The sequence below is a fragment of the Silurus meridionalis genome, chromosome 12 (genome assembly GCF_014805685.1).
Source record: "Silurus meridionalis isolate SWU-2019-XX chromosome 12, ASM1480568v1, whole genome shotgun sequence".
Taxonomy (NCBI): Eukaryota; Metazoa; Chordata; class Actinopteri; order Siluriformes; family Siluridae; genus Silurus; species Silurus meridionalis.
Window position 1 is genome coordinate 9,253,543 of NC_060895.1, and position 26,782 is coordinate 9,280,324.

The 26,782-nt window shown below is 36.7% G+C and overlaps 1 protein-coding gene across 1 annotated transcript in view; it reads left to right on the plus strand.

The window, feature by feature from the left end:
* arhgef12a (Rho guanine nucleotide exchange factor (GEF) 12a) overlaps positions 1–26,782 on the plus strand; it is a 71,643-nt gene that overhangs the window by 20,406 nt on the left and 24,455 nt on the right. The window contains 20 exon segments of the mRNA XM_046862379.1: positions 1,673–1,693; positions 4,685–4,779; positions 7,571–7,669; positions 8,452–8,501; positions 11,568–11,625; positions 14,922–15,085; positions 15,224–15,301; positions 15,702–15,782; positions 19,091–19,171; positions 19,270–19,398; positions 19,494–19,592; positions 19,690–19,800; positions 20,293–20,391; positions 21,976–22,018; positions 22,369–22,474; positions 25,227–25,364; positions 25,449–25,481; positions 25,901–26,015; positions 26,102–26,204; positions 26,340–26,546. Coding sequence (XP_046718335.1) covers positions 1,673–1,693; positions 4,685–4,779; positions 7,571–7,669; positions 8,452–8,501; positions 11,568–11,625; positions 14,922–15,085; positions 15,224–15,301; positions 15,702–15,782; positions 19,091–19,171; positions 19,270–19,398; positions 19,494–19,592; positions 19,690–19,800; positions 20,293–20,391; positions 21,976–22,018; positions 22,369–22,474; positions 25,227–25,364; positions 25,449–25,481; positions 25,901–26,015; positions 26,102–26,204; positions 26,340–26,546 — 1,910 coding nt within the window.

Consider the following 26,782-nt stretch of genomic DNA (forward strand, 5'->3'; position numbering starts at 1 on the left):
ACGCAGCTTGTTTGTGCTTACTTTTCCATTTCTGCTCTGTAGCCTGCAGGCTTCGGGGGGAAAACACCATGGAACGTATTACATGCTCTCATATAAACAGCCCATTCAGTGCCTTCTGACTGCTCTCAAAGGGAGTTTGTTCAGCGAGACTCACTGCAGACTAGAAAGCTGTCTGAGCAGGCTCACACTCCCTGGCTCAAGTGGATTTGTTTTCTCTCTTCCCATTTTTGCTTCTTACTCTTTACTCATGATAGTTTATAACCAACAGAAAATAAGTTCGAATGTAATTGTCATCTGTGTGAGTCACTTTCCATTTTTAGGTGGTAACCATGTCTTTATACTAGCTGTTTTAATGCTAGCTGTTTTTATGCTAGCTGTCCCATTTTACTGACAAATGTGCAGTATTCCTTTTTTATGATTTTTAATGCTTAAAACCAAGATGAAAAACTAATTGTCTTAGCACACAGTGTGTTATTTGGTTAAGAAAATCTGTGGTTTGGTGTGGACAGCTTGCCTGTCAGTATCGTGTTTGTTTATTTCATAGAACCTTCCCTTCACCCTGCACCCACTTTTCAGTCTGATCTGAAATGAAAAGATGGTAAAATCTAAGCTTGAGTGAAATACAATTATATAAGCTTCTATGCACAATATATATTCTGATATATCCATTAATTTTTGGTCGGATTATATTATATTAATAAATCTTGCCAACTTTTGGTGGTTTTGAGTAGGAGTTACACATTGCAGTTAAACATTGGAGTATTGTACTGTGGGTTATCTAAAAAAAAATGCAACTAAAAAGCTTCTTTTTCTGACTAAAGAATGTAGGAGTAGAAAAAAACATATATACTCAAATGCTAGTAATTGCAGTACAGTTGACTTATAACTAGTGTCCAGTATTTTTTCCATTCTAATGACATAACGCATGCACCGTGCATCTCCCATGCACATGATTTGTGTTTATAATATTACACCTGGGCTATTAGGCAGTTACTTTGACTAGTTGGCAGAATTACAGTTCAGTTCACCTTCACATGGATGTTTTGTTGCCCAACATGCGGCATTCTGGGGTATAGGATTGCTGAATAAATAGATATACACAGCTCTGCCTATGCATTCAAAAATCTAGTTGTTAAATAAAGCCAGTGAAACAATAGCAGTTTGCACTGAAATGTTACTCGAATTTCAGTTCAAAACTACTTCACATTTATTCATGTGAACGATGCAGCGATGTACTTTTTTTGCCCTGAATCCTGATCATATCTTTTCTTGTCCTACCCTCTTTTGTGCGAATCCAGTGACATAAAAAATAAAGAGCTTGTTTGTAAAATTTGTTACAACCCCAGAATATATATAATATATATATATATATATATATATATATAATATATATATATATACATATATATATATATATATATACATATATATATATATATATATATATATATATATATATATATATATATATATATATATATATATATATATATATATATATATATATATATATATATATATATATATATATATATATATATATATATATATATATATTGTATATATTGTATATATAATGCTTTGTGTTTATAGCTTGAATATTTAAGGCAAACAGCTGGACAAAAGAAAGCTGTATGTTTAATCTGATTTTTTTTTTCCTCTGTTTCCACAGGTTTTCCAAAAAAGTAATCAGGTATGTGAGTCTTTAATGAGTTTTGCAAGTCTGGTTTTGCCGATCATTTATTTATTTTTTTCATGTAGAAAAGGCCTGGCTGAGGATCAGGAAGGAATCTTAGGCTGTTTAGTGTGCGAGCACCATATAGAGACCCTCAGTGATACGAGCAGCCACAAAAGGCCTATTTTGCAGAGTTGCCCATCTCTGACTGCCTCGGAGAACAGGGAGCTTTTACAGAGAGGGGGTTGGATCAGGGTTTAGGAAATAGCACAGTCCATCGACATGGACCTCTGTTTACCACATATGTGCCTCCTGCCTTGGAAATGCATGCCACAGTTAGTTTTAAATCCCACCTATAGGAATCCGACTAATCCCATCTGATTCTTTAGTTCTGTATGTTCTAATGGACTTAGTTGATTCTTTTTTCTAAAAACAAATTCGTAATATAAACCACAGTAAGAGTTAGCATATGCTTTAAAATCTAAATAAAAATATTCATAACTACACATCGTCAATCATAACTGACACATTTGTACGTAGAATCCAATGGTCGATTTGTATACTGTACATTCATTTAAACAATATTTTTACACTATATATATTTCATTATTTAACTGTCTGCCAAGTCAAATTGTGTGTGTAAGCATACTTTGTAATAAAGCTATTTCTGATTCTGATTCACATCCTGAGCTGAACATCTAAAAGGACTTTCAGTTAGCCCAGGCCATTCTAAAAGACATTCCAACTATGTAGCGGTTCAGTCAGGATGTGCTTTAGGCCATTGATTAGTTCTGTGCAGCATCATTCAGTTTCTCAGACACCGTATGCGGAACAGGAATGTATTCACTCAGTAAACGTCTCACAGTGCCAATCTGCTCTCTTTAGTGCACTTTAATAATAATATATTAATAAACCTACCCAACAATCTTCATATTTGTCCACTCATTCAAGCCTGCATGAAAATAAAAATTGTTCCCCCGACGACAGAGATAGACTTCACAGTCAACCTGGGTTTGAAATATCTCCCAGCTTATTTTTCATGAGAAAAAAGCGAATAGCTGGTTTATGCTTTCTACTTTTGTGCTGAAACAAGCTGAAGTGAAATCTTATTTTAGGAGGTTTATATGTAAGCTTGGCAGACAAAGGCTCACACTTCTAGAAAGATGATTGGTGGATCGTCTGGCACTGTGTCGGGGTTGAGTATCCCAAAATTTTGAGTCTTTGCTTCCACTGATTTCAAGTGTTTCACTTTGATGAGGCCAATTTAATTACTTCATCTGACTGCAGTTCTGGCATTGCTCTAAGATACTATCTTAAAAGTACTGGTCTGTAGCGTTAAAACAGAGGAAAAAAATTCTTAATGTTCTTAATTTGGACATTAAATGAATATTCACATAATTCTGGTTTGTTTATAGTTTTAAAAAATTGCAGCTCATTATTGGCTATATTAAGGATTTTAACTACACAATATAATTTTCCTTTAGAGGAAAGCTGTTTCCAAAAGCTGTTTCTTTTTGTCTAGTCTACTTGAAGACCTAATGGCATGCTATCAGTCATTTTGAAACCGTTTATGACAGCGATTGTTGTTCTTCGCTGTTTATTCTGGAGCAAAATGCAAGCGTGTCGTTTAATAAATCTTGCATGTAATAGATCCATATGCCTTTAGGATGCCAGGTACTTACATGACCTTCTACATTATGCTCTTTAGGACACTTTAGAGTAATTCCAGTGTTAAGGACATTGTCATTTGCAGTAAAAACGTCTCAGAATGTTTTTACTATCAATACACTGAACAATCTGTTTTAAGTTTCCTAAAGCCCTGCCAATAGAGTGCAAACAACAGTAATATATCAGTTTTTAGATTTAAGATGATGCAGATATGAATAAAAACACAAAAATCCAGAAGCAGTAATTCAAATATAATGCAATATCATGCTCTGGTTAAAATGATTTTTATTGTTGCTTATCAATGATAATGGACATTTGGACATATTGGCAACGTACACCATATGGACAAAATTTTGTGGACACGTGACTGAAATTTGTATGCACTTTTTAAACATCCCATTCCACATTTAGTCACCATTTGCTGCCCATTTGTTTTCCCATAATAACTGCCACACTTGTGTTTTTTTAACCTCAAGAGTGTTAGTCAAGTCAGGTACTCATGTTGTGTGAGCTTTGGGGTGCAGTCAGTGTTCCATTTCATCTCAAGGTGTTTAAAAGGGGTTCAGGTCAGAGCCCTATAGACGGCCACTCTAGATATTCCACTTCAACCATGTAAACCATAAGTTAAAGTAGCTCAATTTGTGCATGGGGCATTGTCATGAAGGAACAGGTCAAATCAAATTTTATTTGTCACATACACATACATACAGAGTACGACATACAAAATGCTTTGTACGACTGTCCAACATTTAAGCATAAAAAAGGAATAGAATTTAAGGATAAAAAAATTTAAGTAGATAAGTAGAAACTATAAAAAATATATATGTATATACATGAATGAGTATATATAAGGTTTGGGTCTCCTAGTTCAAGTGATGGGAAAATTCAGTGATACCACATCTAAAGACATCCTGTAAAATTGTGTGCATCCAACTTTTTACTAACCGTTTTGGGGAAAGACCACGTATGGCTGGAAAAATCAGGTGTCCCAATACTTCTGTTAAGATATACCTTTATTCGCCCCACAGCGGGGAAATTAGATATACTATATAGTGTAGGATATATTCAGCAATCGGCTAAAAGTTTTTCGATAACACTGAAATTATTTGCTGCACTAGTTTAACTCGAGAACTTCATTCCATGCTTTTTGTTTTGTTTTGGGGTTTTTTTCTTGCAAAAAGGTGACATACTTTATAATTTCCGCTGACTCTTAATGTTAGAACAACAACTGAGATATTATTGTGGACAAAAGAGATTTCACACAGATTTCTACACCTCACTTTTTTGCATCTTGTTCTATTCAGTAAGGACATGTGTTGATTCCTGATAATCTGTTTGCAGAACCAGTAGCATTCTTAATAGAGATCATCCCCCGGACAAAAAGCCCAAAAGTGACAAGGCTTTCGTTTCTCCAGGACAAGATTTTGACTCAACAGGTAAACTCTTCTATTTCTCTTTCACTCTCTTTTACCCTTTGATCTTCTTTTGGATTTTCTTGCCCTGTCAATAGATCCAAACAAACTGAGGTTGCTCACCTTTAAAAAGTGTACACTGTGTATGGGTTTTTATGCAGTGAACTGAAGTGCTCTGTGTTTCTCACAGTAAAGCTAAACTCTCAGAATGCCAACGGTTGTCCTCTGTTCAAACCCCAGACACAGAGTCATTGCTGAAGCACTGACTCAAACAGTGCGGTGATTCAGTCTTCCTGACCATAAACTATACATATGTTCCTCGCCCTGTTTATTGGCAGTGAAAAGACATTATCATGGATGGGAGACACCTTGTTTTCATCAGCTATTGCTCAGCAGTGAAGAGGTTTTGTTCACCTCTTTCATGTGGTGTTAGTACTAACTAGAGGTCAACCGATTTGGGTTTTTCTTCATATCTTTTTTTTTTGGAAGCTACACGAGTGCAAAACGTGCATGCATGGTTTGGAGTCTCAGAGTTGCCTGTCTAATATTTGGCCTAATTTGCAGCACAATGCCGGTTAAAAAAATGCCACAAATCGGGCCAATTAATCGGCCGGCTGATCAATCGGTCGACCTGTAGTACTAACTACAATGTGCCAAATTTGGTTTAATGATTATATGAAGAAGCAAGTTTGTTTAAAAAAAAAAAAAAAAGGATTATACTAGATGGGAAAAGACCAGGCTTGTATCTCCTCTCTGTCTTTTCCTGTAATTTTCTGTCTGTAATGGTTTCCTGAAGTAGTTTCTTCAGACGTGTTCATCATCTCTGTGTTTGACTTTGCTTATATTAGAGCAACACTGTATTTCACTTACATTCTCTGAGAATGATAGTAATCATGTCAAAGGTTTCAACAAATTGTTGTTCGAACCTTTGTGAGGTTACAATCGTATCCACACAAACTTACATGCTGTTTATTTCAGTGCGAGGTATATATGTGCTTTTACTCGTGAAAGTATGGAACGACATTCTGTCAGGTGACACCGTAGCGGAGGCAGATACGTGTACAGAGTAAAGGTTTTATTAATGTAAACAGCAAACAAATTGGTTAAATGAGAAGGAGAGTCATTGGCCAACAGCGTAAACTAGAGCAAACAAAAATGAGAAACATGAGTAAAAGCAAAAATGTGGCTATACAAACACGGAAATTCGGAAGTGCGCCGCAAATCGGCCTGCTTCCCGCCGTTTGGTAGGACAATCTCTGACAAATTCATGTTTAATATGAGGTGCTTTCTAGTTGTTTTTGTCTAATTCCTTTTTATTATTTATTTATCTTTTTTAGTAAGAATGCTGTAGACGCCACTGCAATTAGTTTGTTAATAGCTCATTTTGTCATTTCTGAGGGAAAAAAAAAAGATCTGAACCTCACAGTATTAAAACTTTTTCAAAGTCTAACATAACATTACATATTGCTTAATCATTTATAAACTGTAAAGACCTAATTTATAAATTGCGTCTTCTTACAGATATCTTTCTAGATTATAAGTAGAAAAATATTGTTTGGTTTTTAAATCTGCTCTCTTCTGAAATTGTTGTATTTTTAATTCTTTATTCTTCAATTTTAAATGCCAAATTTGAAGAACGCTTGAACCCTGTTAAATTGTGAGCAGTCATGAGCATTACAATAAAAGTGTAAGGAACAACATTGTGTAAAATGGGCATGTATGTTCATGTGTATATCTTGTAATGTGTTCTAGATACCAAAGCTAGGACCACCCTGGACAGAGATATTCAGGTTTCTATAAATAGCTGTATAAACAAAACTTGCAGTGTGCCATGACACAAAGATGGCTGTCATGATTCGACTGCGTGAAATGAAAAAAAGGTGCTTTTGCAATGCCAATATATAGAGGGAATCACTTAAACTATGGACAAGCACCCAAGTTTTGCAGCACTTTACTAAAAGCTGTCATCAGCATTTAGTTTGTGTGGCAGTCTGGGAAAATGCTTCACATGGTGAAATGTTGACATTTCCTATTTTTCCGTTTAGTTCTGAAAGCGTCACTTTTTCCATCCTTGAAAACGGTTTTCTTTTGTATCTCAACAAGGCGCTTTAGTATTTTAAAATAGAAATATATTTGATTCGGCTTATGTCTAATTTATTAGTGCACACTTTACTGAATTTAGGTTTTTCTGCAGGCCCACAGCCAAGGCAAGTAATTAATCCAAACCTGTACACGTTATGTTGATTAAATATATGTAAGACATGATGGTATGTGAAGCACTTTTCCACTTTACAGCTCCTTATTCTGGTTCGATTTAGCAGTTTTAAAGGTTCTTCCTATGTCAGTCTAAGGTTCCTCTAGGTTCCCTGGGTTCTCTGGGTTTTTCTCACAATGATTAAAAGACATAGCAGTAGGTGTATTGGCTTTTTGGAATTGCCTCGAAGTGTTATTGAGGGTGTAAAAATGGTTTGTCAGTGATGCCCTCTGATACACTGGCATTTCATCAAAGGCATTTTTACGCCTCCAGCCGCTTCAGTGTTCCTACACCAGGATAAACCAGTTACTGAAAAAAGATATTGGTTTTTATTAAATTTGATATTACAGGCAGAAAAACCCATTTTTGGCCCAAATCTAATTTTTCAGCCACATTAGAGCTTAGCGGGATTCTGTGTCATGCCACGTATCTTTTTCACTATGAAGTATACGTCCCCTCTCATCAGTTTTACCACAAGGATATTTCATTACCATCTGGACTGAATCTCGGCAAACTTTGTCTTGCATGTACTTAGCATATTCTTTCTTATTTTCCTCTTAGGGCTTGTTCAGAGATGTGTGATCATTCAGAAAGATGAGAACGGTTTTGGACTGACAGTGAGCGGAGACAACCCTGTGTTTGTTCAACTCGTCAAGGAGGGTACGTGGATTTTTTTTTCTTTCTCAGTCTCTCCTCTCTCTCTCTCTCTCTCTCTCTCTCTCTCTCTCTCTCTCTTTCTTTCTCTTAGGATGGAGACTGATGTGGCTTGGCAGCAGGTCAGCAGAGGAGCTGGTATGTTGTGAACACTACCAATTAAAGGAAATAAGAGGAAGCCTAGTGCAGGGTAAAAAAGTAATAGTGATCCCTGTCTGTGCAGCCAGTGTTATTTCTTTATTTATTCATTCATTCATTTATTTACCAAACGCATTTGATCTTTACACTTTATGCAACAAGTTACATGGAGCACTGGGATAAATCATCACAATCACGTGTTCATTTCATATTCTGTTTCATGCTATGACGCAGGTGTTGTTCTACTAAGATTTGAATTTGACATTACGAATGTTTCTCGGAGGTCATCTGAGGAATGTGTGTGTGTGTGTGTGTGTGTGTGTGTGTGTGTGTGTGTGTGTGTTTAATGACACACTCTGATGCAGCCTCCCTGTAATATCGTTCTCAGACTTATCCCATAATTAGCAGTCTTTTCAGGGTGGAGCCTTGAGCCACGTATGCTCTTAACTTGCTGTGAGAAGTAGATTATAGCTGTGCCCTTTCCATTTTTTTCACTGCAGGTTATTTTTGCATCAGAAATCCATAAAAGCAAATTTTCCTAATGAAGAATGTGTTTAGGAACAATGGTTAAATATTAAATTGGCCTCTGAAACTTTGACTCTATCATAAAATTTGACCTTTGACCTTTTTCTTTTCTTTTCTTTTTTTAGATGGAGCTGCTATGCGTGCAGGGGTTCAGAATGGGGACAGGATCATTAAGGTGAGTTTGCAGTCAGCATCCAGAGTGGCTGTTTAATACCTGCATACTTTTTCTCCTTTTTTTTAAAACAACATAGAACCCAAATGCAAAAAAAGAGAAAAATCCAACCTTTCATTTAAGTACATAACTTTGGTGGTAAAAAAAATCATACATTTAGAAAGAAAAAAAAACTTGAAATCATGTGTCCCACAATTATTGGCACCCCTAACAATTCCTCTGAAAAATTTAATTTTTTTTTTTTATATATATTTTTCTGTAGTTTCTAAGGTTGGTCAGGGTATCTAGGGACTTTTCATTAGTAATTCATGATTTCCTGTTTCCCTGGGGTATAAATATGACGTGACACAGAGGCCTAATTCTCTTACCCATTTGTCAACATGGCAAAGACAAGAGAACACACCATTCAAGTAAGGCAGATGTGTGTCGACCTTCATAAGTCAGGCAATGGCTACAAGAAAATAGCCACTTGCCTTAACTTGCCGGTATCTACAGTCAGAGGAATCATTAAGAAGTTTAAAACAACTGGAACAGTGACAAACAAGGCTGGAAGAGGTCCCAAGTTTATCTTGCCACAACGCACAGTGAGGAGGATGGTAAGAGAAGTAAAAAAATTTCCCAAGCTCACCGTCACAGAATTGCATCAAAGAGTGGCATCTTGGGGTCACAGAGTCTCCAAAACAACCATCAGACGCTCTCTACATGCCAACAAGCTGTTTGGGAGGCATGCAAGGAAAAAGCCTTTTCTCACTAACACTCACAAACGTAAACGCCTGGAGTTTGCTAAGCGGTACTGGGACTTCAACTGGGATCGTGTGCTTTGGTCAGATGAGACTAAGATTGAGCTTTTTGGCAACAAACACTCTAAGTGGGTCTGGCGTAAAACAAAAGATGAGTATGCCGAAAAGCACCTCATGCCCACCGTGAAGTATGGTGGAGGATCTGTGATGCTGTGGGCCTGTTTCTCTTCCAAAGGCCCTGGGAACCTTGTTAGGGTGCATGGCATTATGAACGCTTTGAAGTACCAGGATATTTTAAATAAAAACCTGATGGCCTCTGCCAGAAAGCTGAAGATGGGTCGTCATTGGGTCTTTCAGCAGGATAATGATCCAAAACATGTGGCAAAATCTACACAAAAGTGGTTCAGCAGTCACAAACCATGGCCATCTCAGTCCCCAGACCTCAACCCAATCGAAAACCTGTGGGGCGAGCTAAAGAGAAGAGTGCATAAGAGAGGACCCAGGACACTGGATGATCTAGAAAGATTGTGCAAAGAAGAATGGTCAAAATCCTCTCTGTGTTCTCCAATCTTGCGAAATGTTATAGGAGGAGATTAAGTGCTGTCTTGTTGGCAAAAGGAGGTTGTACAAAGTATTAACATCAGGGGTGCCAATAATTGTGGCACACATGATTTCAAGTTTTTTTTTTCTTTCTAAATGTGTGATTTTTTTTTTTTACCACCAAAGTAATGTACTTAAATAAAAGGTTGGATTTTTCTCTTTTTTTGCATTTGGGTTCTATGTTGTTTTAAAAAAGGAGAATTTTTGAAGTCCACGACCACATCTTAAACAGGGGTGCCAATAATTGTGGAGGGCACTGTATGTGTATATATATATATATATATATATATATATATATATATATATATATATATATATATATATAATATTTCATTTAGCACATTCATAAATATTGAGGGGGAAAAAAGACATGCATCCAAACTGAAACTAAATAAACAGAACGTGCCGTCAACGATGCGCTTCCAGAGGCCGCTTTCATACTGTATAACGCAGCCTGGAAAAACTATCCACATGGATTTTGGATTAATAGTGCCAACAATTAATTATCTGTGCTGATTAATCAGCAAAGCCAATGGATTGGTCGACCTCCAAAAATTATTACATGGGCCATTACATTGAGGTCACTGACCATAAAAGGTGCCACACTACACTTCAAATTAAGCCCAATGAAAGAATGAGAATAATGAAAACTAGAACTACAAGCCTAGTGTTTTGACCTGCATTTGTATCACACAAAAATGTGTGACAGTAAAAGATTCGTGAAAGATGTTGTGGTGTGGTAATATTTTAACATTATCCAATTGCATCTTGCCCATATTTGCATAATTGTTTTCTAGCATGAATTATTAAATCACAAAGTAATTTTTTTTTTTTATGTACATTTTCAAACAAGTGAAAAATCACTTTTAGAATTTTCCAATATATTTTTATTTTGAGGGAGTAACATATCTGGTCACTGTTGTGGACGCCATGCATAAAAGGGTTAAAGTCGAGTGTTACATTCAGCCTTGGTGTGTCAGTCAAAGAAGTACACATATTTCCCTTGATCAGTAGTTTCAACATATTTCCTTCAAGTACCAACATCTTCGAATGTTTCTCCTGCTTTCACACACCCATGTTGACTCAAAAATGGCCTTCTGATTTTTTGGATCATATGTATGAGCCATGAGAGAACAAAATAAGCAGGTCAAGAGTGTGCCAAGATCACCACTGTAATTTCATCACTACATGAAATTCTATGTACACTCTGCCACCTGCTGGCTACAATTGTGTGTGACAAGCACAAGCTCTGTAAGAGGAATTACGTTTAAGGATTTACTTCTACATTTATGGCTTCTGGCAGACGTCCTTATCCAGAGTGACTTACAATGATCACATTCATACAGCTGAGCAGTTGAGGGTTAAGGGCCTCGCTCAAGGACCCCAAATGGCAGCTTGGTGGGGCTGGGATTTGAACTCATGACCAGATTAGAAGTCCAGCATCTTAATCACTGAGCTACCCTTTTTCTTTTTTGCATTAAATTTGTTTAAAGTAACAGCTGGTGTAATGCCTACAGATTTTTCAGTACATTAGATTTTCAACAGGCAATTTAAGGCATTATAAATATAAAAATATGTCCTCAGCAAGGTTATTGGTAAATTGGAATTTTTTAAGAATCAAAATGTAGCTCACAGCAATATGCTTAAAGTTTTGTACATTTATATTAGTTGAACATGTCTTGTCCTTTTATTAATTTTTTTTTTTATTAATTTTATTATTTTTTTAAAGGTCAATGGCACCTTGGTGACACAGTCAAACCATGGTGAAGTGGTGAAACTGATCAAATGTAAGTTAAAAAAATTTATTTTAAATGTTTACAAAATGTTTAATATAATCTCATGCGTCCCAGAAGACTATAATGCATAATCCCAACTGCAAAACGTGTCTGTAGACATGACGACAATTATTTTATTTTTTTTTAGATGTGAAACAAGTAAAAGTGAATAAACATCTAGGCAAATGTCTGGTGTGGCTCCTAAACAATAACGAGCACTTCCTCTAGTTTTTCTAGTTCCTTTTAGTTTTTCAGATTCGTGAGAGCAGTGCCACCTTGTTTTCCATTGGCTTACAAGAATAAAGCATAGGTCATAGTTGATCTACAGTCACTGTAAGTCTGCATACCTTAGTGAAGTTGCAAGGTTTCTTCCATTTTTTTCTTTCTGGTAATCCATGTTAAATGTCTGACAATTTATCAACTTTGACGATAAATCATAAAAATAGATCATTCTTAGGAAATAAATTGCATTAAATACTGCATCATTGTGTTCACACACCAAAGAATGAACCTACTATGAAGCATGGTGATGGTGTTGTGCATTCAGAGCATTCGGAAAATATTCACAGCGCTTCACTTTATCCACATTTTGTTATGTCACAGTCTTATTCCAAAATAGATTCAATTCATTATTTTCTTTAAAATTTTACAATCAATACCCCATAATAACAACTTGAAATCGTGTTTGAAATGTTTGCAAATTTATAGAAATAAAAAAAAAAATACTCAGGTGCATCCTGTTTCCTCTGATCATACTTGAGATGTTTTTTACAACTTGAGTAGAGTCCACCTGGGGTGAATTCTGGTGATTGGACATGATTAGGAAAGGCACACACCTGTCTATATAAGGTCCTAAAGGGTTTTCTAGAGGAGAACCTTCCAGAAGATTCACCCTCTCTGCAGCACTCCACCAATCAGGCCTGTGTGGTAGAGTGGCCAGACAGAAGCCACTCCTCAGTAAAAGGCACATCACAGCGCAACCTAGAGTTTGCCAAAAGGCACCTGAAGGACTCTCAGATCATGACAAACAAAGATTAAACTCTTTGGCTTGAATGCCAAGCGTCGTGTCTGGAGGAAACCATGCACCGCTCATCACCTGGCCAATACCATCCCTACAGTGAAGCATGGTGGTGGCAGCATTGTGCTGTGGGATGTTTTCATTTGCAGGAACTGGGAGACTAGTCAGGATCGAGGAAAGATGAATGCAGCAAAGTACAGACACATCCTTGATGAAAACCTTCTCTAGAGCGCATTGGACCTCAGACTGGGACAACGGTTCATCTTCCAACAGGACAATGACCCTAAGCACACAGCCAAGATAATAAAGGAGTGGCTATGGGACGACTCTTTAAATGTCCTTGAGTGGCCCAGCCAGAACTCAGACTTGAACCCGAATTCACATCTCTGGATAGATCTGAAAATGGCTGTGCACCGATGCTCCATATCCATCCTGATGGAGCTTGAAAGATTATGCAAAGAAGAGTGGGAGAAACTGCCCAATAATAGGTGTGCAAAGTGCCAAAGATGCTTCAATAAACTACTGAGCTGTGAATACTTATGTGATTTTCTTTAGTTTTTTAATTTGTAGTACATTTGCAAAGATTTTAAACATACTACTTTCACATTGTCATTATGGGGTATTGTTTGTAGAATTTTGAGGAAAATAATGAATTTAATCTATTTTGTAATAAGGCTGTACCGTAACAAAATAAAGAAACACTGAAGCTATGTGAATATTTTCCGGGTGCACTGTATGTGTTTATTTTAACTAGGACAGTAGCTCTGTTCAAAATAGATCAGATAATGACTAGCTCCAAATATCATGCTATGTTGGCACATTAACTTGCTGGCTATCTTTCAAAGCTAAGCAAACATTCAAGCCAAACCATGAAAGTCTTCAGAGAATGGGAGATCAAAGTCTAGGAACATCCTAATCAGACATCAGCTTTCACGCCAATAGAAATCCCATGGAATGACATAAAAAAGGCTATGAAAATGCCTTGTGGCAAAAAAAGGACAAAGTAAGTCAATGTATAGTAAGAGAGGTGTATTCAAAAAGGCACTAGTTTAATTTAAAGGGTGCTACTACAAAGTGTTAAAAGGGAGGGATGTGCACATTGGTTTATTTTTAACACACTGACTGTATGTGCATTGAAGCAGAGAAATGCAAATGATACCTTATGCATCAAATGACAAAATCTACCCTCACATTCCAAGTGTTTCTTTTCCTAGAAATCCAGAACACTGGTATGCAAATATTTTGATAAGTTTAAAGGCATAAACATTCGGTGCTTTATGCTTGTATATAACATTACACAAGTTTGTGATTTGAGATAATACTACTGGTAGTTTGTTTAGTCATTGGTGGACACAATGTGCCATTGCAACCATGCATATGCGTAGCATTAATAGCCGAAGATGTGGAAATGCGAGTCATTTTCTGTATTCATGTACGTCAGAGATGGCCAAACTTAGCACTTAGGCCACAGTTGGCGTGTGGTGATATTTGATTTGGCAATTGTGCCATATATAAGAAAAGAGGAAAAAGTGAAAAATGCCATTTGGGAAAAACTAACTTGGGAAAAATATGGACAAGCTTCATTTTTTTCACTAGAGGTCACTGAATAGCTGTATTAGGCATTGAGCTCAATTGCACAATAAATTGAAATTTTTTCTCATTGTAAAATGAGTTTCACTGAACTAGAACTTTGAATTTTCCACACTGTGGGACGAATAACGGTATATCTTTATCTTATCTTAAAGCTGCATTTTAGTAATCGTAATTTAATTTGAAATATTCTAAAATTATAAATGAGAAGAACCATTGCAGCTTTAATATAATGCTTGGTACAATGCAACATTTTTGGGGTTGAAAGCAAGTATATTTCAACCATATTCATTCAAGGTGTTTATTTATAATTCCAGGAATTATTCCTACTGCCTACTTTTCTGGAGTGATTTAATCTGTCTTTACCTCAGAAAAATTGCAGTTTTCCGTAAGGGTGTGTACAAATTGTATATCCTCTGCAGCTAAATGTGGCGTATTGTGAAAGTAATCACTATTAAAAGCAAATTCACCTCTTTGACACCCTACATCTTTGCCCCTCTCAGTAATTTTGGTTTGACTGCTACATTAGCTGATTAACAGAAAGCATAGATTTAAGATGCATCCTATATTCCAAATGCATTCCTATATTTTCTTGCTACAAAACATAAATGCTACAATTTCAACTATAGACGTTAGCATTTTTAGTATGCGTTTAGTATGCAATCCACTTGTACTTATCATATTGATTCATTCCCTTTAGCTGGGTCCTATGTAGCCCTTACTGTGTTGGGCCGTCCACCTGGGTTACCCCAGATCCCTCTTTCAGAGGTTAATCTGAACCTAGAGTCTCTAGAGGATAATGGGGCATCCCCAGACTCTTTCACACGTTCGCCAAGACACATCCGGAGCAAATGGGACTACAAGGTAACAAAACACAACTATCACTATTAGATACTACTAGCTAACTAACTTTTATCCAATATGATATCTTTCTTTCTTTCTTTTCATGTCTGTTCTTCACTATCACCTTACATATCCCATGCCTTATCCTGGACCATAAAGGAAGAGAACAGTGTCCTGCACAGCATGAAACTGGACAACTTGGAGAAAAAGCAGGTTAAAGAAAGCCAGGAGGTGCAGGTTAGACTGTTCCTGTCCATTATTCTCGGATACGGTTTAATAGACCTTTTTATCTGTAAAGTTATGTCAATCACTTTGCAATTAATATTACACTATTGCACTACTATGTCTATTTCCTCATTCGCTCTCACACTCAGGGTCTGTTAAATTTGTGCTGTAACCACAATGCTTAAAATATGACCTCGGCTGATAAGAATGATGCTTTTCCTGTTGTGGGCAAACTGACAGCTGCAACAGTAAGAGGCACACATGCTCTTGGGTGACATTTAGTTTTTATGCAGCCTGGAGATTGTTCGCTGAACTCTTGGAAGTATTCTGTAGGGGTGCTTGTTTTTTTTTTCTTTTAAAGTTTGTCACTGACTTTGCGCTATATTTTTTTCTGGGCCTCTATGATATGAAGGAAGAGTATGTCAAGAGTCCCACCCTCCAGCTATTGAGGGACATCCAGGAAGCCAAAAGAAACACACAGAGAGCTACAGAGGTACTTCATTTTCACAGTTACTACACTTAAACATTGTACATCAGACACTTTTATCCAAACAGCTAAAAGTAGAATACAAATGTAGGGTTAAAGTTAAAGCTGCTGTCCAGCACTTAATATCCAATGCAATTACATTAAAATGTATTGTATGTTTTGCACATGCATTTTGATACCTTGATATAGCGTGTTGTGGTTTTGTGTGGAACATACTGGATCAATGAGTATCAAATTGTCAAAATATTTTATTATAAAAAGGAAATATAATGTAATATTAAAAGATATTTGCAGTGATTATTGTGAAAATTACATTTTATTAGTTAATGTTTGTGTGTGTGTGTGTGTGTGTGTACATTAATTAAGTGTGACAAAAATGAAAAACAAACAAATCAGTAAGGGGGCAAATAATCTTTTCACAGCACTGTGTGTATATATATATATATACTGATTTGTTTGTTTTTCATTTTTGTCACACTTAATTAATTTGGATAATCAAGACATTTTTGAGGGCTGCAACTAACAATTATTTTAATAATCGATTAAGTGGATGATTATTTTGTTCTTCGATTAATCTGATAAAACAAAATTAGATTAGATGTTTTAAATAAAAAATAATATAAAATGCAGTTATTCTATTTATTAGGGGGAAAAAACCTGCCTGGCCCTTATAGTAGCAAATAGTAGCAAACTGAGCAAAAATGGCATCCATCCCATGGCATTCCTTGTGAACATTGTGTGTCTGTGTGTCTCTGTGTGTCACTGTGTGTCTCTGTGTGTGTGTCTGTCTGCATATATAAATATATATACATACACACGCACGCACGCACACACACACACACACACACACACACACACACACACACATATATATATATATATATATATATATATATATATATATATATATATATATATATAAATGATTTGCGTTATCTTGCTTCTAGACCACATTCCCTGTGGCTTTTTTTGGCATAACGTTACTGCTTGTGTTTAATGGTGGAAACATGGACCTTTTCTTTTATTACAAATGCTTTATTGAATGTTTTCTTAAGAACTTAAGAACCATTTAGCAGTTTCAGAGGAGAAAACTACATGCAGGTAGAAACTGGGGCCTGCATAGCACCAACCTCACACTGTCTGTCATTGGATCACAGATTTATTATGACCAGGGATAATACAAACATCATTACAGAAGCATTTCAACTCTTTACTCTTCTATTCACCAATTACTGGACCTCCAGGAAAATGTCTATATACATACTGAAGTATCAGAGGACACATCCTATCTCAAAACCAGTGCTGACCGATTTCTGCCGTAGTGGAATCACAACCATGTGACGGACCCTCTCCATGACCTGCCAATATCAGTAGCTTGACTTAAGAGTTGATTTATTTGGGTATGGTGGAACTGGAGATGGCGACTCAGCGGGAGCTGCAGAAAGAAGACGAGGTACTGAAGATAAAGTTTCTCTCAGTGGATGCTAAAGGAGCAAGGATGCGAACTTGTGAAGTTGGTACTGGTGAATCTGTGAATTTATTAGCTTTGGTCCTTTAAGCCCATTTAAATCCAATAGGCAAGATTGTGGTCTCTTCAGTTGGTATAACAAATTAAGGATCTGCAAATTAAGTAGAGTTAACACTAGATTTTGCTTCCCCGTCTTCCTTTTTTATTTTTCACGTTGTCTGTCAATTCCTCCACATTGCCCCTTAAAACCTGGCTTTGGGTTCTTCACTGTGGAAAGGTGTGTGTGGTGATGTGACATGCAGGGGCTGCTGGAAAGTTTAGTTTCCTGATCTTTTCCTGCTACCCTGACAGGAACCTAGCTGAGAATGTTATATCTGAGGCAGTTCTTTGAACACATTTTACTGACCCAGTTTGACATGCCAATCATCGAGTCCACCCTCTTCTCATCAATCACTGTACGGTTCAATGGTTTAATGGTTAAATTCACAGCAATGAGTGCATAATCAAGACAACATAAAGGATCATTAGCTGTAATCTGCCATCTCTTCAGGACATGTACAATCGCAGGGTCAGCAATCACACATGCTCATCAAGCGTAGCGGACAAATGGCAGTTTGAACCGGCATCACTTTTGTTTGTCACATTTGTTTCACTATTATTATTACATTACTGTCACTGCATAATCAACATCACATTGTATAAGAATGTCTATTATATTAAATACATTTCTTTAAAACTGCACATTTGATCCATATACTTTTTACATTTCTAGGTTGAATATTGGATTTAATTTGCTGTTTAATAAACTAAATGATAAATGATTTGTGATTTTTGTGTGTTAACCGTTGGTTATTTTTATTTTATTTTTGTAATGAATTAAATCTTTGTAATAGCAAATCTAAACACATCACATTTCTAAGCAAACTTAATTATCAGAATTAAATATATAGCTCTGCCTTATGCTTCCTCTAAAACATATGAAGCCACCAACTGCAACTATGCAAACTGCTGCATCACAGGGCACTCTTGGAAGAAAGTGCGTGGATGTGCAATGTACTCTTTTATACATTAACTAAACTACTTTCATTTGTTGTCTGTTTTGTGTGGTGGGTTCTACCATCATGCTGAAATAAACTGAAATGCAGACAAATGCTTAATTGGGTTAAAGTCTAGTGACAGAAAGAATAGTAAGCCCATTCCAGTAGCTATAGCAAGCTTGACTAAAGAGCAAATACATTTTGGATCATGAGCAGATTTTTTTCTCCACACTTTTTAAAAATCATTTTAGTAGAGATACAATTTTCAGGCTCTCTGTATTTCTTAGCAAATTGCAATATGGACTTCTGATTTTTAGTGCTGATGAGTGGTTTGAATCTTGTATTGTGGCCTCTATATATCTGGTTTTATACTTTTTTTCAATTGCTGTTGTTTTTTTATTCGGCCAACCTGCAGATGTATGGATTCTTTCTTAGGTTCTTTCTTTTCCAGGACAACATGTTGTATTGACTGTATATATTGTTTAACTGGTGAATCTAACAGGGCATACCTGTGTAAAAACACTTGCAATCACATGTTCCAATATATAACTAAAGCTTTTTTAAATCCAGTTAGATATAAAAATAAAGATAGGAAAGCTGAAAATCAGAAAACTGAAATCTGAAAAATATATATATATAAATTAATTATTACTGTAAAACAAAAACACATGAATTGGTTTTAACCTTTGTTACTGTACATGCGTTGAAAGAGTAGCACCATACCTCATACCTGGAGAGCTCCAATTTTTTACATTTTCTATTCTACTCCTGTCTACACTAACAATAACAATGTTTTGTTGTTTTTACAGAATATCCTCCCTTCTGGAGACGGTGAGTGTGGCGGAGTGGTGGATGTGGACCAGGCCAGTTCAGATGGCTGGTGGAGCCCTGTAAGTGCACTTTTGGGATAATGATCTTGAATAGAAAATGGAATTATATGTGATCTTCCTGGCTTGTGATACACGTAAACAAATTTGCTGCCTGACAGGCGCTGCACCGCCGCCACACAGCTTCTCCAAAGTCTATTGGCCAGAAAGACTCGAACAGTCCAAAGAGCACACAAGAAGACAGCCACAACTCAAGCCCTTCACCTGCTATTGCAGACACCTCTGACATGGTGAAAGAAAATTTGTCCTCCAATCAAGTGATTAAAGAGATTAATATTCACACAGTGATTAACTTCCTGTGATTTTTCTAACCTGTCCTGTGCAGGACTCGCACCTCCATTCTGGTGTGAAAAGTGCTTCCTCTCATCTTGCCTCTCCAATCATTGGAGCTGAGGATGACTACTTTGACTCAGAACATGAGCAGGTACCATTCAGCTCTTTGTTCTTATCTTGCATTCTCTGTTCAGATCATTTTGAAATGTTGTTCCTCACCCCGACTTCTTTGCCTGTGTATCTTGTAGGTGAATGTGCAGTATAACTGGTTCCAGAGTTTGGAGCTGCTAAAGAGTCGGCCAGCCAATCTTGCAGCTTTCCTGCACTACGTGGTGTCCCAGTTCGACCCTGCTCCAGTGGTAATTACCATATTACAATTGTTTTCTTTGTTTTTGTAATGTTGGACTATTGTCATTCTGTAGTAAAGCCAGGCTACTCTGCTTCGCATCGATCAATATTACACCATGCTGGTCTTTATACATGTCTCCTGGTAGTATTTTTATGTTACTAATATAATAACATTTTTAAATGTTATAGTAATCCAATTTTGATATAAAAATTGGCAAATACTGAAAGCATATGGTAAAAAAACCTGCCCAGTTCAAACATGCTGTTAATGTATCCATACTTAGATAGTGGAATAGATCTAGCCTAACAATAATCCTGAAATCTCAGGGGTATGTCTCAATCTTGCACTTATCTGTCCATTTCTTGGTCTTCCTCCTTGCTTTTTTAGATCTTCCCTGACTGATAGCTTATATCCTTGATCTTATAATGTATTTGCTAAATTAGCCATCTTATTATGCCTATAGTTCCCTCATAATTGTACATGTCTTGTATTCCCTGTACAGCTTTGTTATCTTTATGCTGACCTTTACAAGCTGACCAACTCCAAAGAAACCAGGCGCATTTTCATGGACTTCTTCACTTTTTTCATTGACAAAGGGGCTGTGAGTAAAATTCGCATCCATACTCATGTTCTTAAAGTCGATCCATGCTGTCAAAGCTGAACATGGCACATCTGAGCAGGACCTAGACCTCTTTCTTAAGAAGTATCCTTATGTCCTGGGATTTGGTCTATACTTGGCCCTTCTGCGGCGTTCTATAATCAGTGATATATCACATAATACATTGTTTAATCAAAAATGATAATTTCAACCCCAATTCTAAAAAAGTTGGGACACTATGTAAAATGTACATAACAGTATGAAAAGTTTTGCCCATATTATATTCACAATAGATTGTAGAAAACATCAAATGTTGAAACTGAGGAAATGTACCAAGATCTGATGGGTTTTGCATTTGATGACCACAACATGTAAAAAATCTGGGACAGGGCAACGTTTACCACTGTGTAGCATTCCTCCTCGTTAAATATCAGTCTGGGAACTGAGGAGAGCATTTGCTAGATATTTTGAATTGGTGTTGAATGCAGGCAGGCCAGTTCAGCAACCAGACTATGAAGCTATGCTGTTGTAATATATGCAGTATGCGGATTTATCATTGTCCTGCAGAAATATGCAAGGCCTTTCCTGAGAAAGACAATTGGATAGAAGCATATGTTGCTCTAAAACCTGTATATATCTCATAATATTTATGGTGTCTTTTCAGATGTGCAAGCGACCCATGGGCACTAATGTGCACCTCCAACCATCAGAGATGCAGGCTTTTGAAATGAGCACTAACAAAAAAACAGATGATCCCTTTCCTCTTTAGTTTGTAGGACACAGTGTACATAGTTTATTTCAGAGAAGATGGCTGTCTTTTGGGATCATGTTCACATATGGCTTCTTCTTTGCATGCTAGAGATTTAAACTGGATTTGTGGATGGCAGGGTAAACTGTGTTCACTGACAATGATTTTTGGAGATGCAACTCAATCAGTGAATTGTATCACAGAAATGTATCTGTTTTTAACTGCAGTGCAACTGGAGGGCCCGAAGGTCATGGGCATTCAATATTGATATTTGCCCCTGTCCCTTGAGCATAGAGATTTCTCTAGCTTCTTTGAATCTTTCGTTATGATTATGTACAGTAGATGATAAGATATTCAAAGTCATAGTTTTATGTTGAGGAACATTATTCTGAAATTGTTCCAGTTTTTTGATGCAGATTGGTGAAGCTCTGCCCATTCATAATTCTAGGAGATTTTGCCTCAAATTAGCTGCAAAATGTTTCTTTTTAGTAACACTTACTTGTCCAGCCTTTTGTTACCCTTGTCCCAATTTCTTTATGTTACAGCAAACAAAATTAAAATGACCTAAATGTTTTTCTTTAAAATGGTAAATTTTTTCAGTTTTAACTTTTGATGTTTTGCCCATATTTTATTTTGAATAAAAATCTAATAATGCAAATCATTATTTTCTGGAGCATCTCATCTTTTTGAGGAATTCGACTTGTAATAAAGATTTTTGCAATGGTGGTTTTGTTGAGCTTGTTTGTATAATGTATAATGTTCTTGTGCCTGCTGATTCTTCCCATTCTGATAAAATGACAATGCTTATAATTTAACACAATATCTTTTTTATTCAACAGAACTTAAAAGTAACTGTGCCTGAATCAATCTCTTCCGAACTTGGTAAGTTTTTGTAGAAATTTAAATGTTTTATTTTAATAGATGCAGAATAATTTTTAAAAATGCATGCATAGATTATAATGAACTGTTTTCAAGTTGTGCTATTTGTTCTTCAAGCGTTTTTTTCTGCCAAACAATTATTTCCCACCGGACAGCTTGTGTTATGCATTCAGATGTGCCGAGATCGAGGTCTAATTTAACCACAAATATAAATAATAATTTCTCAGACATGTGTGATGGAGTTATAGGAGGAGTAAACCGTTGGGTGAATACCTAGGGCGTGCTCATAAATCAGCAAAAGACTGTGTTTATTTTCTGCAAATGACAGAGTGTTGCATCTGTGGTGTTTCTAGAGCGACGGAGGCCAGAGCTGATTCCTGAGGACTTGCACAGACAATATGTTCAGACAATGCAATACACACTTCTCCCTGAAGTGAACAGAATTCTAGAGGACTTCAGGTGAATCTGTTTCTTATTATATTATTGTGCTCAGCTTGGAAATTCAGACATTTGGTATTTTTTTCTTTAATGTAATAAACAGAATACTAGGTTTATGACTTATCTTGAGGCTAATGAAATTTTGATTAGGAATGTGCCTTTGAATAATCATCCAGTTAATGCAATAATTTAATAAGCAGATATTTGGTGAACCACATCGACAGGGTAAATAATCAAGTTTAATATGACATGATCAAATATCATTTTCCACTGCAGTTAATCTTTTTTTCTGTCAGTGGCAGCACACATATTTGTGTCTAGCATATATAATTAAAATAAACAGTGTACAGAACTGTTTACGGGACTCTAGAAAAAGCTTTACTGAAGGTCAGCTCAATATTTCACTTTCTTGCCCGACTAGCAGCATGCACTAACGTTGGTGAAAATTCTAACTTTGAAAAGGGAGTGTTTTAAATGTCACTTCGATATTTGTGAGCTGCAAGTTTGAAAGTCCTGTTTGAACAGTCACAGTGTAATAACAATATATGCGTGTGGGTGTGTGTATCTATATATCTATCTATCTATATGTGTGTGTGTGTGTGTATATGTGTGTATATGTGTGTGTGTGTGTGTGTGTGTGTGTGTGTGTGTGTGTGTGTGTGTGTGTATATATATATATATATATATATATATATATATATATATATATATATATATATATATATATATATATATATATATATGTGTGTGTGTGTGTGTGTGTGTGTGTGTGTGTGTGTGTGTGTGTGTATATGTGTGTGTGTGTGTGTGTCAGAGGAAATTTCAGACTAGTTTGAGCTGGCAAAAAGACTATAGCAACTCAAATAAGCACTGTTTAGAACAGTGTAGAAGAAGGATATCAGATCCCCACATCAGGTTACAGTCAGTCTAAGCTCACAGAATCTGGGCAACAAAGGCAAGGTTTTTATAATTTGTTCAGAGAGATGTAATAATACTCTTGCATGAACCCTCAACCATGGAACTTTATTGAGATCACATTTTTAGTTTCATCTCATTTTGATGTTTGCTGTGAAGATTAACTTCACTGTTGGACCTGTAACCGCCTGATTTAATGCATTGCGACCACATGACTGACATGGTATAATTGTATTAATTAGCAAGGTACAGATGTTCTTAATAAAGTGACCAGTGAGTGTATAATACTGTTATTAATCTTAACAGGGGTGAATGGGGTAAACCATTTATGTTCCCTTGCGAGACAAACTCTTGCGAGAACTGCTTTGGTCTCGTGACAGGATGTCGTTTAACACAACTTATGCATTCAATTTTAAGTAGTGAGCAATGGCATATTTTTCTGAAATGTAGTGTACTTTGTAAGATATTTTTCATTAGAATGTGATAAAGTAAAAAAAGTTGCCAAAAAAATCCATCATCATGTGAATAGGAATTAATTAGAAATGTGAATTTTTAATTCCTTAACTGGTTGTTGTGTGTTGCATTTATTCCGGAACACTGTTACATGGGAATTATCAGGATTATATGGGAATTAATCGGAATAAACTGGGAATTTATAAAATTGCAGGTTAGCCTATAATAATAATACAAAATTGCAGGTTAGTTGCAGGTTAAAATTGCCTATAGCCTATAACTACAAGGATATTAAGACCACACCCTGTACATGCGATGTGCATTCCTCCATAACATAACATGCATCATTTCTGTAATCCTGCACACAAAATTATGTAAAAATAAATGTCCACCTTGGTGAACGTTCACGTGAATTACATGAATATTGCATACATTTATTTCGAAAACATCCTTGTGCTGTGTGTAAGCTATTTATCTTATAAATTATATTAAATAATTATATTAAATAAATAATTAAATTATAAATTATCTTACATATTATATAACAATTAAATCAGTCAACATTTTTAAAAATCTTATTAGTTTGCATGCATGTCAGCTTATGACCAAACACAATTTTATATTTATGTTTGTATATGATACAGTTTTATATTCTTCTTCTTTCGGCTGCTCCCATTAGGGGTCGCCACAGCGGATCATCCGTCTCCATACCACCCTGTCCTCTACATCTGCCTCTTTCACACCAACTACCTTCATGTCTTCCTTCACCACATCCATAAACCTCCTCCTTGGTCTTCCTCTTTTCCTCCTTCCTGGTGGCTCCATCCTCAGCATTCTCCTACCGATATAACTCATGTTCCTCCTCTGCACATGTCCAAACCATCTCAATCTCACCTCCCTCACCTTGTCACCAAAACGTCCTACATGGGCTGTCCCTCTAATAAACTCATTTCTAATCCTGTCCATCCTCATCACTCCCAACGAAAACCTCAACATCTTCAGCTCTGCTACCTCCAGCTCCACCTCCTGTATTTTACTCAGTGCCACTGTCTCTAATCCATACAACATCTCAGGTCTCACCACAGTCCTATAAACTTTCCCTTCCATTCTTGCAGATACCCTACTATCACAAATCACTCCTGTCACTCTTCTCCACCCACTCCACCCTGCCTGCACTCTTTTCTTCACTTCCCTAACACACGTGTATATACATTTTATCAACAAAAAAGTGTATTCCCACAAATGTAAATTCTCATACATTCCTGGTAAGTTTCGCACTTGAAATTATCCCCAAATTTCCCAGATGAAGTTTCCATTGAAAGTTTCTGGAAATGTTTCCCACCTTTGCAACCCTAGTTACATTGTACTTTAATAATTTAAAATGTGTCTGTGTGTGTTTATGCAGACATAAGCACAGTATGGGACTAACCTTAGCTGAGGAAGAGCTAGCTCATCTGGACACAGAGCAGCTAAAAGACGCCACTGCTCTGGAGAGGGAGAGATCCTGTGCTGAGAACATCCTGACCAAAATAGATGACATTCTGTAAGAGTTACTTATAATACTATTCAGGCTAAACATCCTACTCAAGACTGCTTTTTCTCTTAACCTGTCTGTTTTGTGCAACAGGTTGTCCTCACTAGCTGCAGAAGAAGAAAAGTGGTGAGGAAATCCTTTCATGTCCACCTTGCGGAAACATTTAAAGACAAGGCGTGTTATAATAAGCCTGTTGGCCATCTGTGCATGTAAATGCGAGACTTTTGAATTAGGATCTTAAGTCATAACTGTTGACTTACATAATGGATGAAAGCACAGAGCACTGACACAGAGGGAAACATATGTGAGATGCCATCTGGCTCTAGCAGCCGCGATTTAGTTAGAAAGCGTAATGGAGAGTGCACTAGGGACATATGGTACAGTAAGACAAGAACTTCATGGAGTAGAACATTGTGGCCATGCTTAACAAGATTGAAGCTAGCATATGGTATAAGAAACAAAAAGACTCCACATTGGCATTGACATTTTCAAATTTGCAAAGTTCTGTATGTGTAAATAGCTCATAATAGTTCTTATCTTTGCAGTACCACTATACAGTATGTGATCTACATCTACATGAAGCATCTGGGTGTGAGAGTCAAAGAGCACCGCAACCTAGAATCTAAACGTGTACGCATAAATTTCCTGCCCAAGATCAAGGTAGGTAACTTTCTTCTTGCCTTTTTGTGCTTGCCTTTGCTTTTCGAGGCACTCACCAAAGGGTGTTTTAGTCTGGATATTTGCAGAAGAGCAGCAAGCTGGAGAAAGAAGGAGAAGAAAAAGTGAAGAAGCCTCGTTTTAATATCCTAGGGCCTCAGCGCCGGCCAAGCCGCATTGAAACAACACCTGGTAATATTGATCGCTATGTCCTTTTTAACTTTCTCTAATTGCCGTTCAGATGAACGTATTCCAGCGTGTTTGGTTGATAAATTCTTTAGGTTAACTACTTAAGACTGCTTCTACATTGTGCTTGTTTGTAAGCAGGAGGTCGTGCTGTGGAAGGAAACAAGCCTAGGCCACTGAAGCAGATGTCACAGCCAGCAATGGGGAAGTGTGAAGTGGTAGACGGTGGACGTTTACGGGGTAGCCTGTCGAGCGAGGGTCCGGACCTCATTCAAAACTCAACAGTCAACAACAGCATTCCCTCCTACAGCCCTGTCTCAGATCCAGCCTTGAGGGACATAGACAGCTGTGAGTATCTTAACACCGCAAAAAATTTCACTCACACCAGCTTTTTTTAAAATCGATATTAAAGTTACGGACACCTTCAGAATTATTGGCACTTCTGGTAAAATTAATAAATAATAATTAAATGTTAAAAAAAAAAGTAAAAAAATGTGCAACTACTGCTTTATCACAGTTGCCTAATATATGAATGTTTGGGTTCCGTGTTGCCCCGTATTCATATACCAAGGGTACCAGGAAGA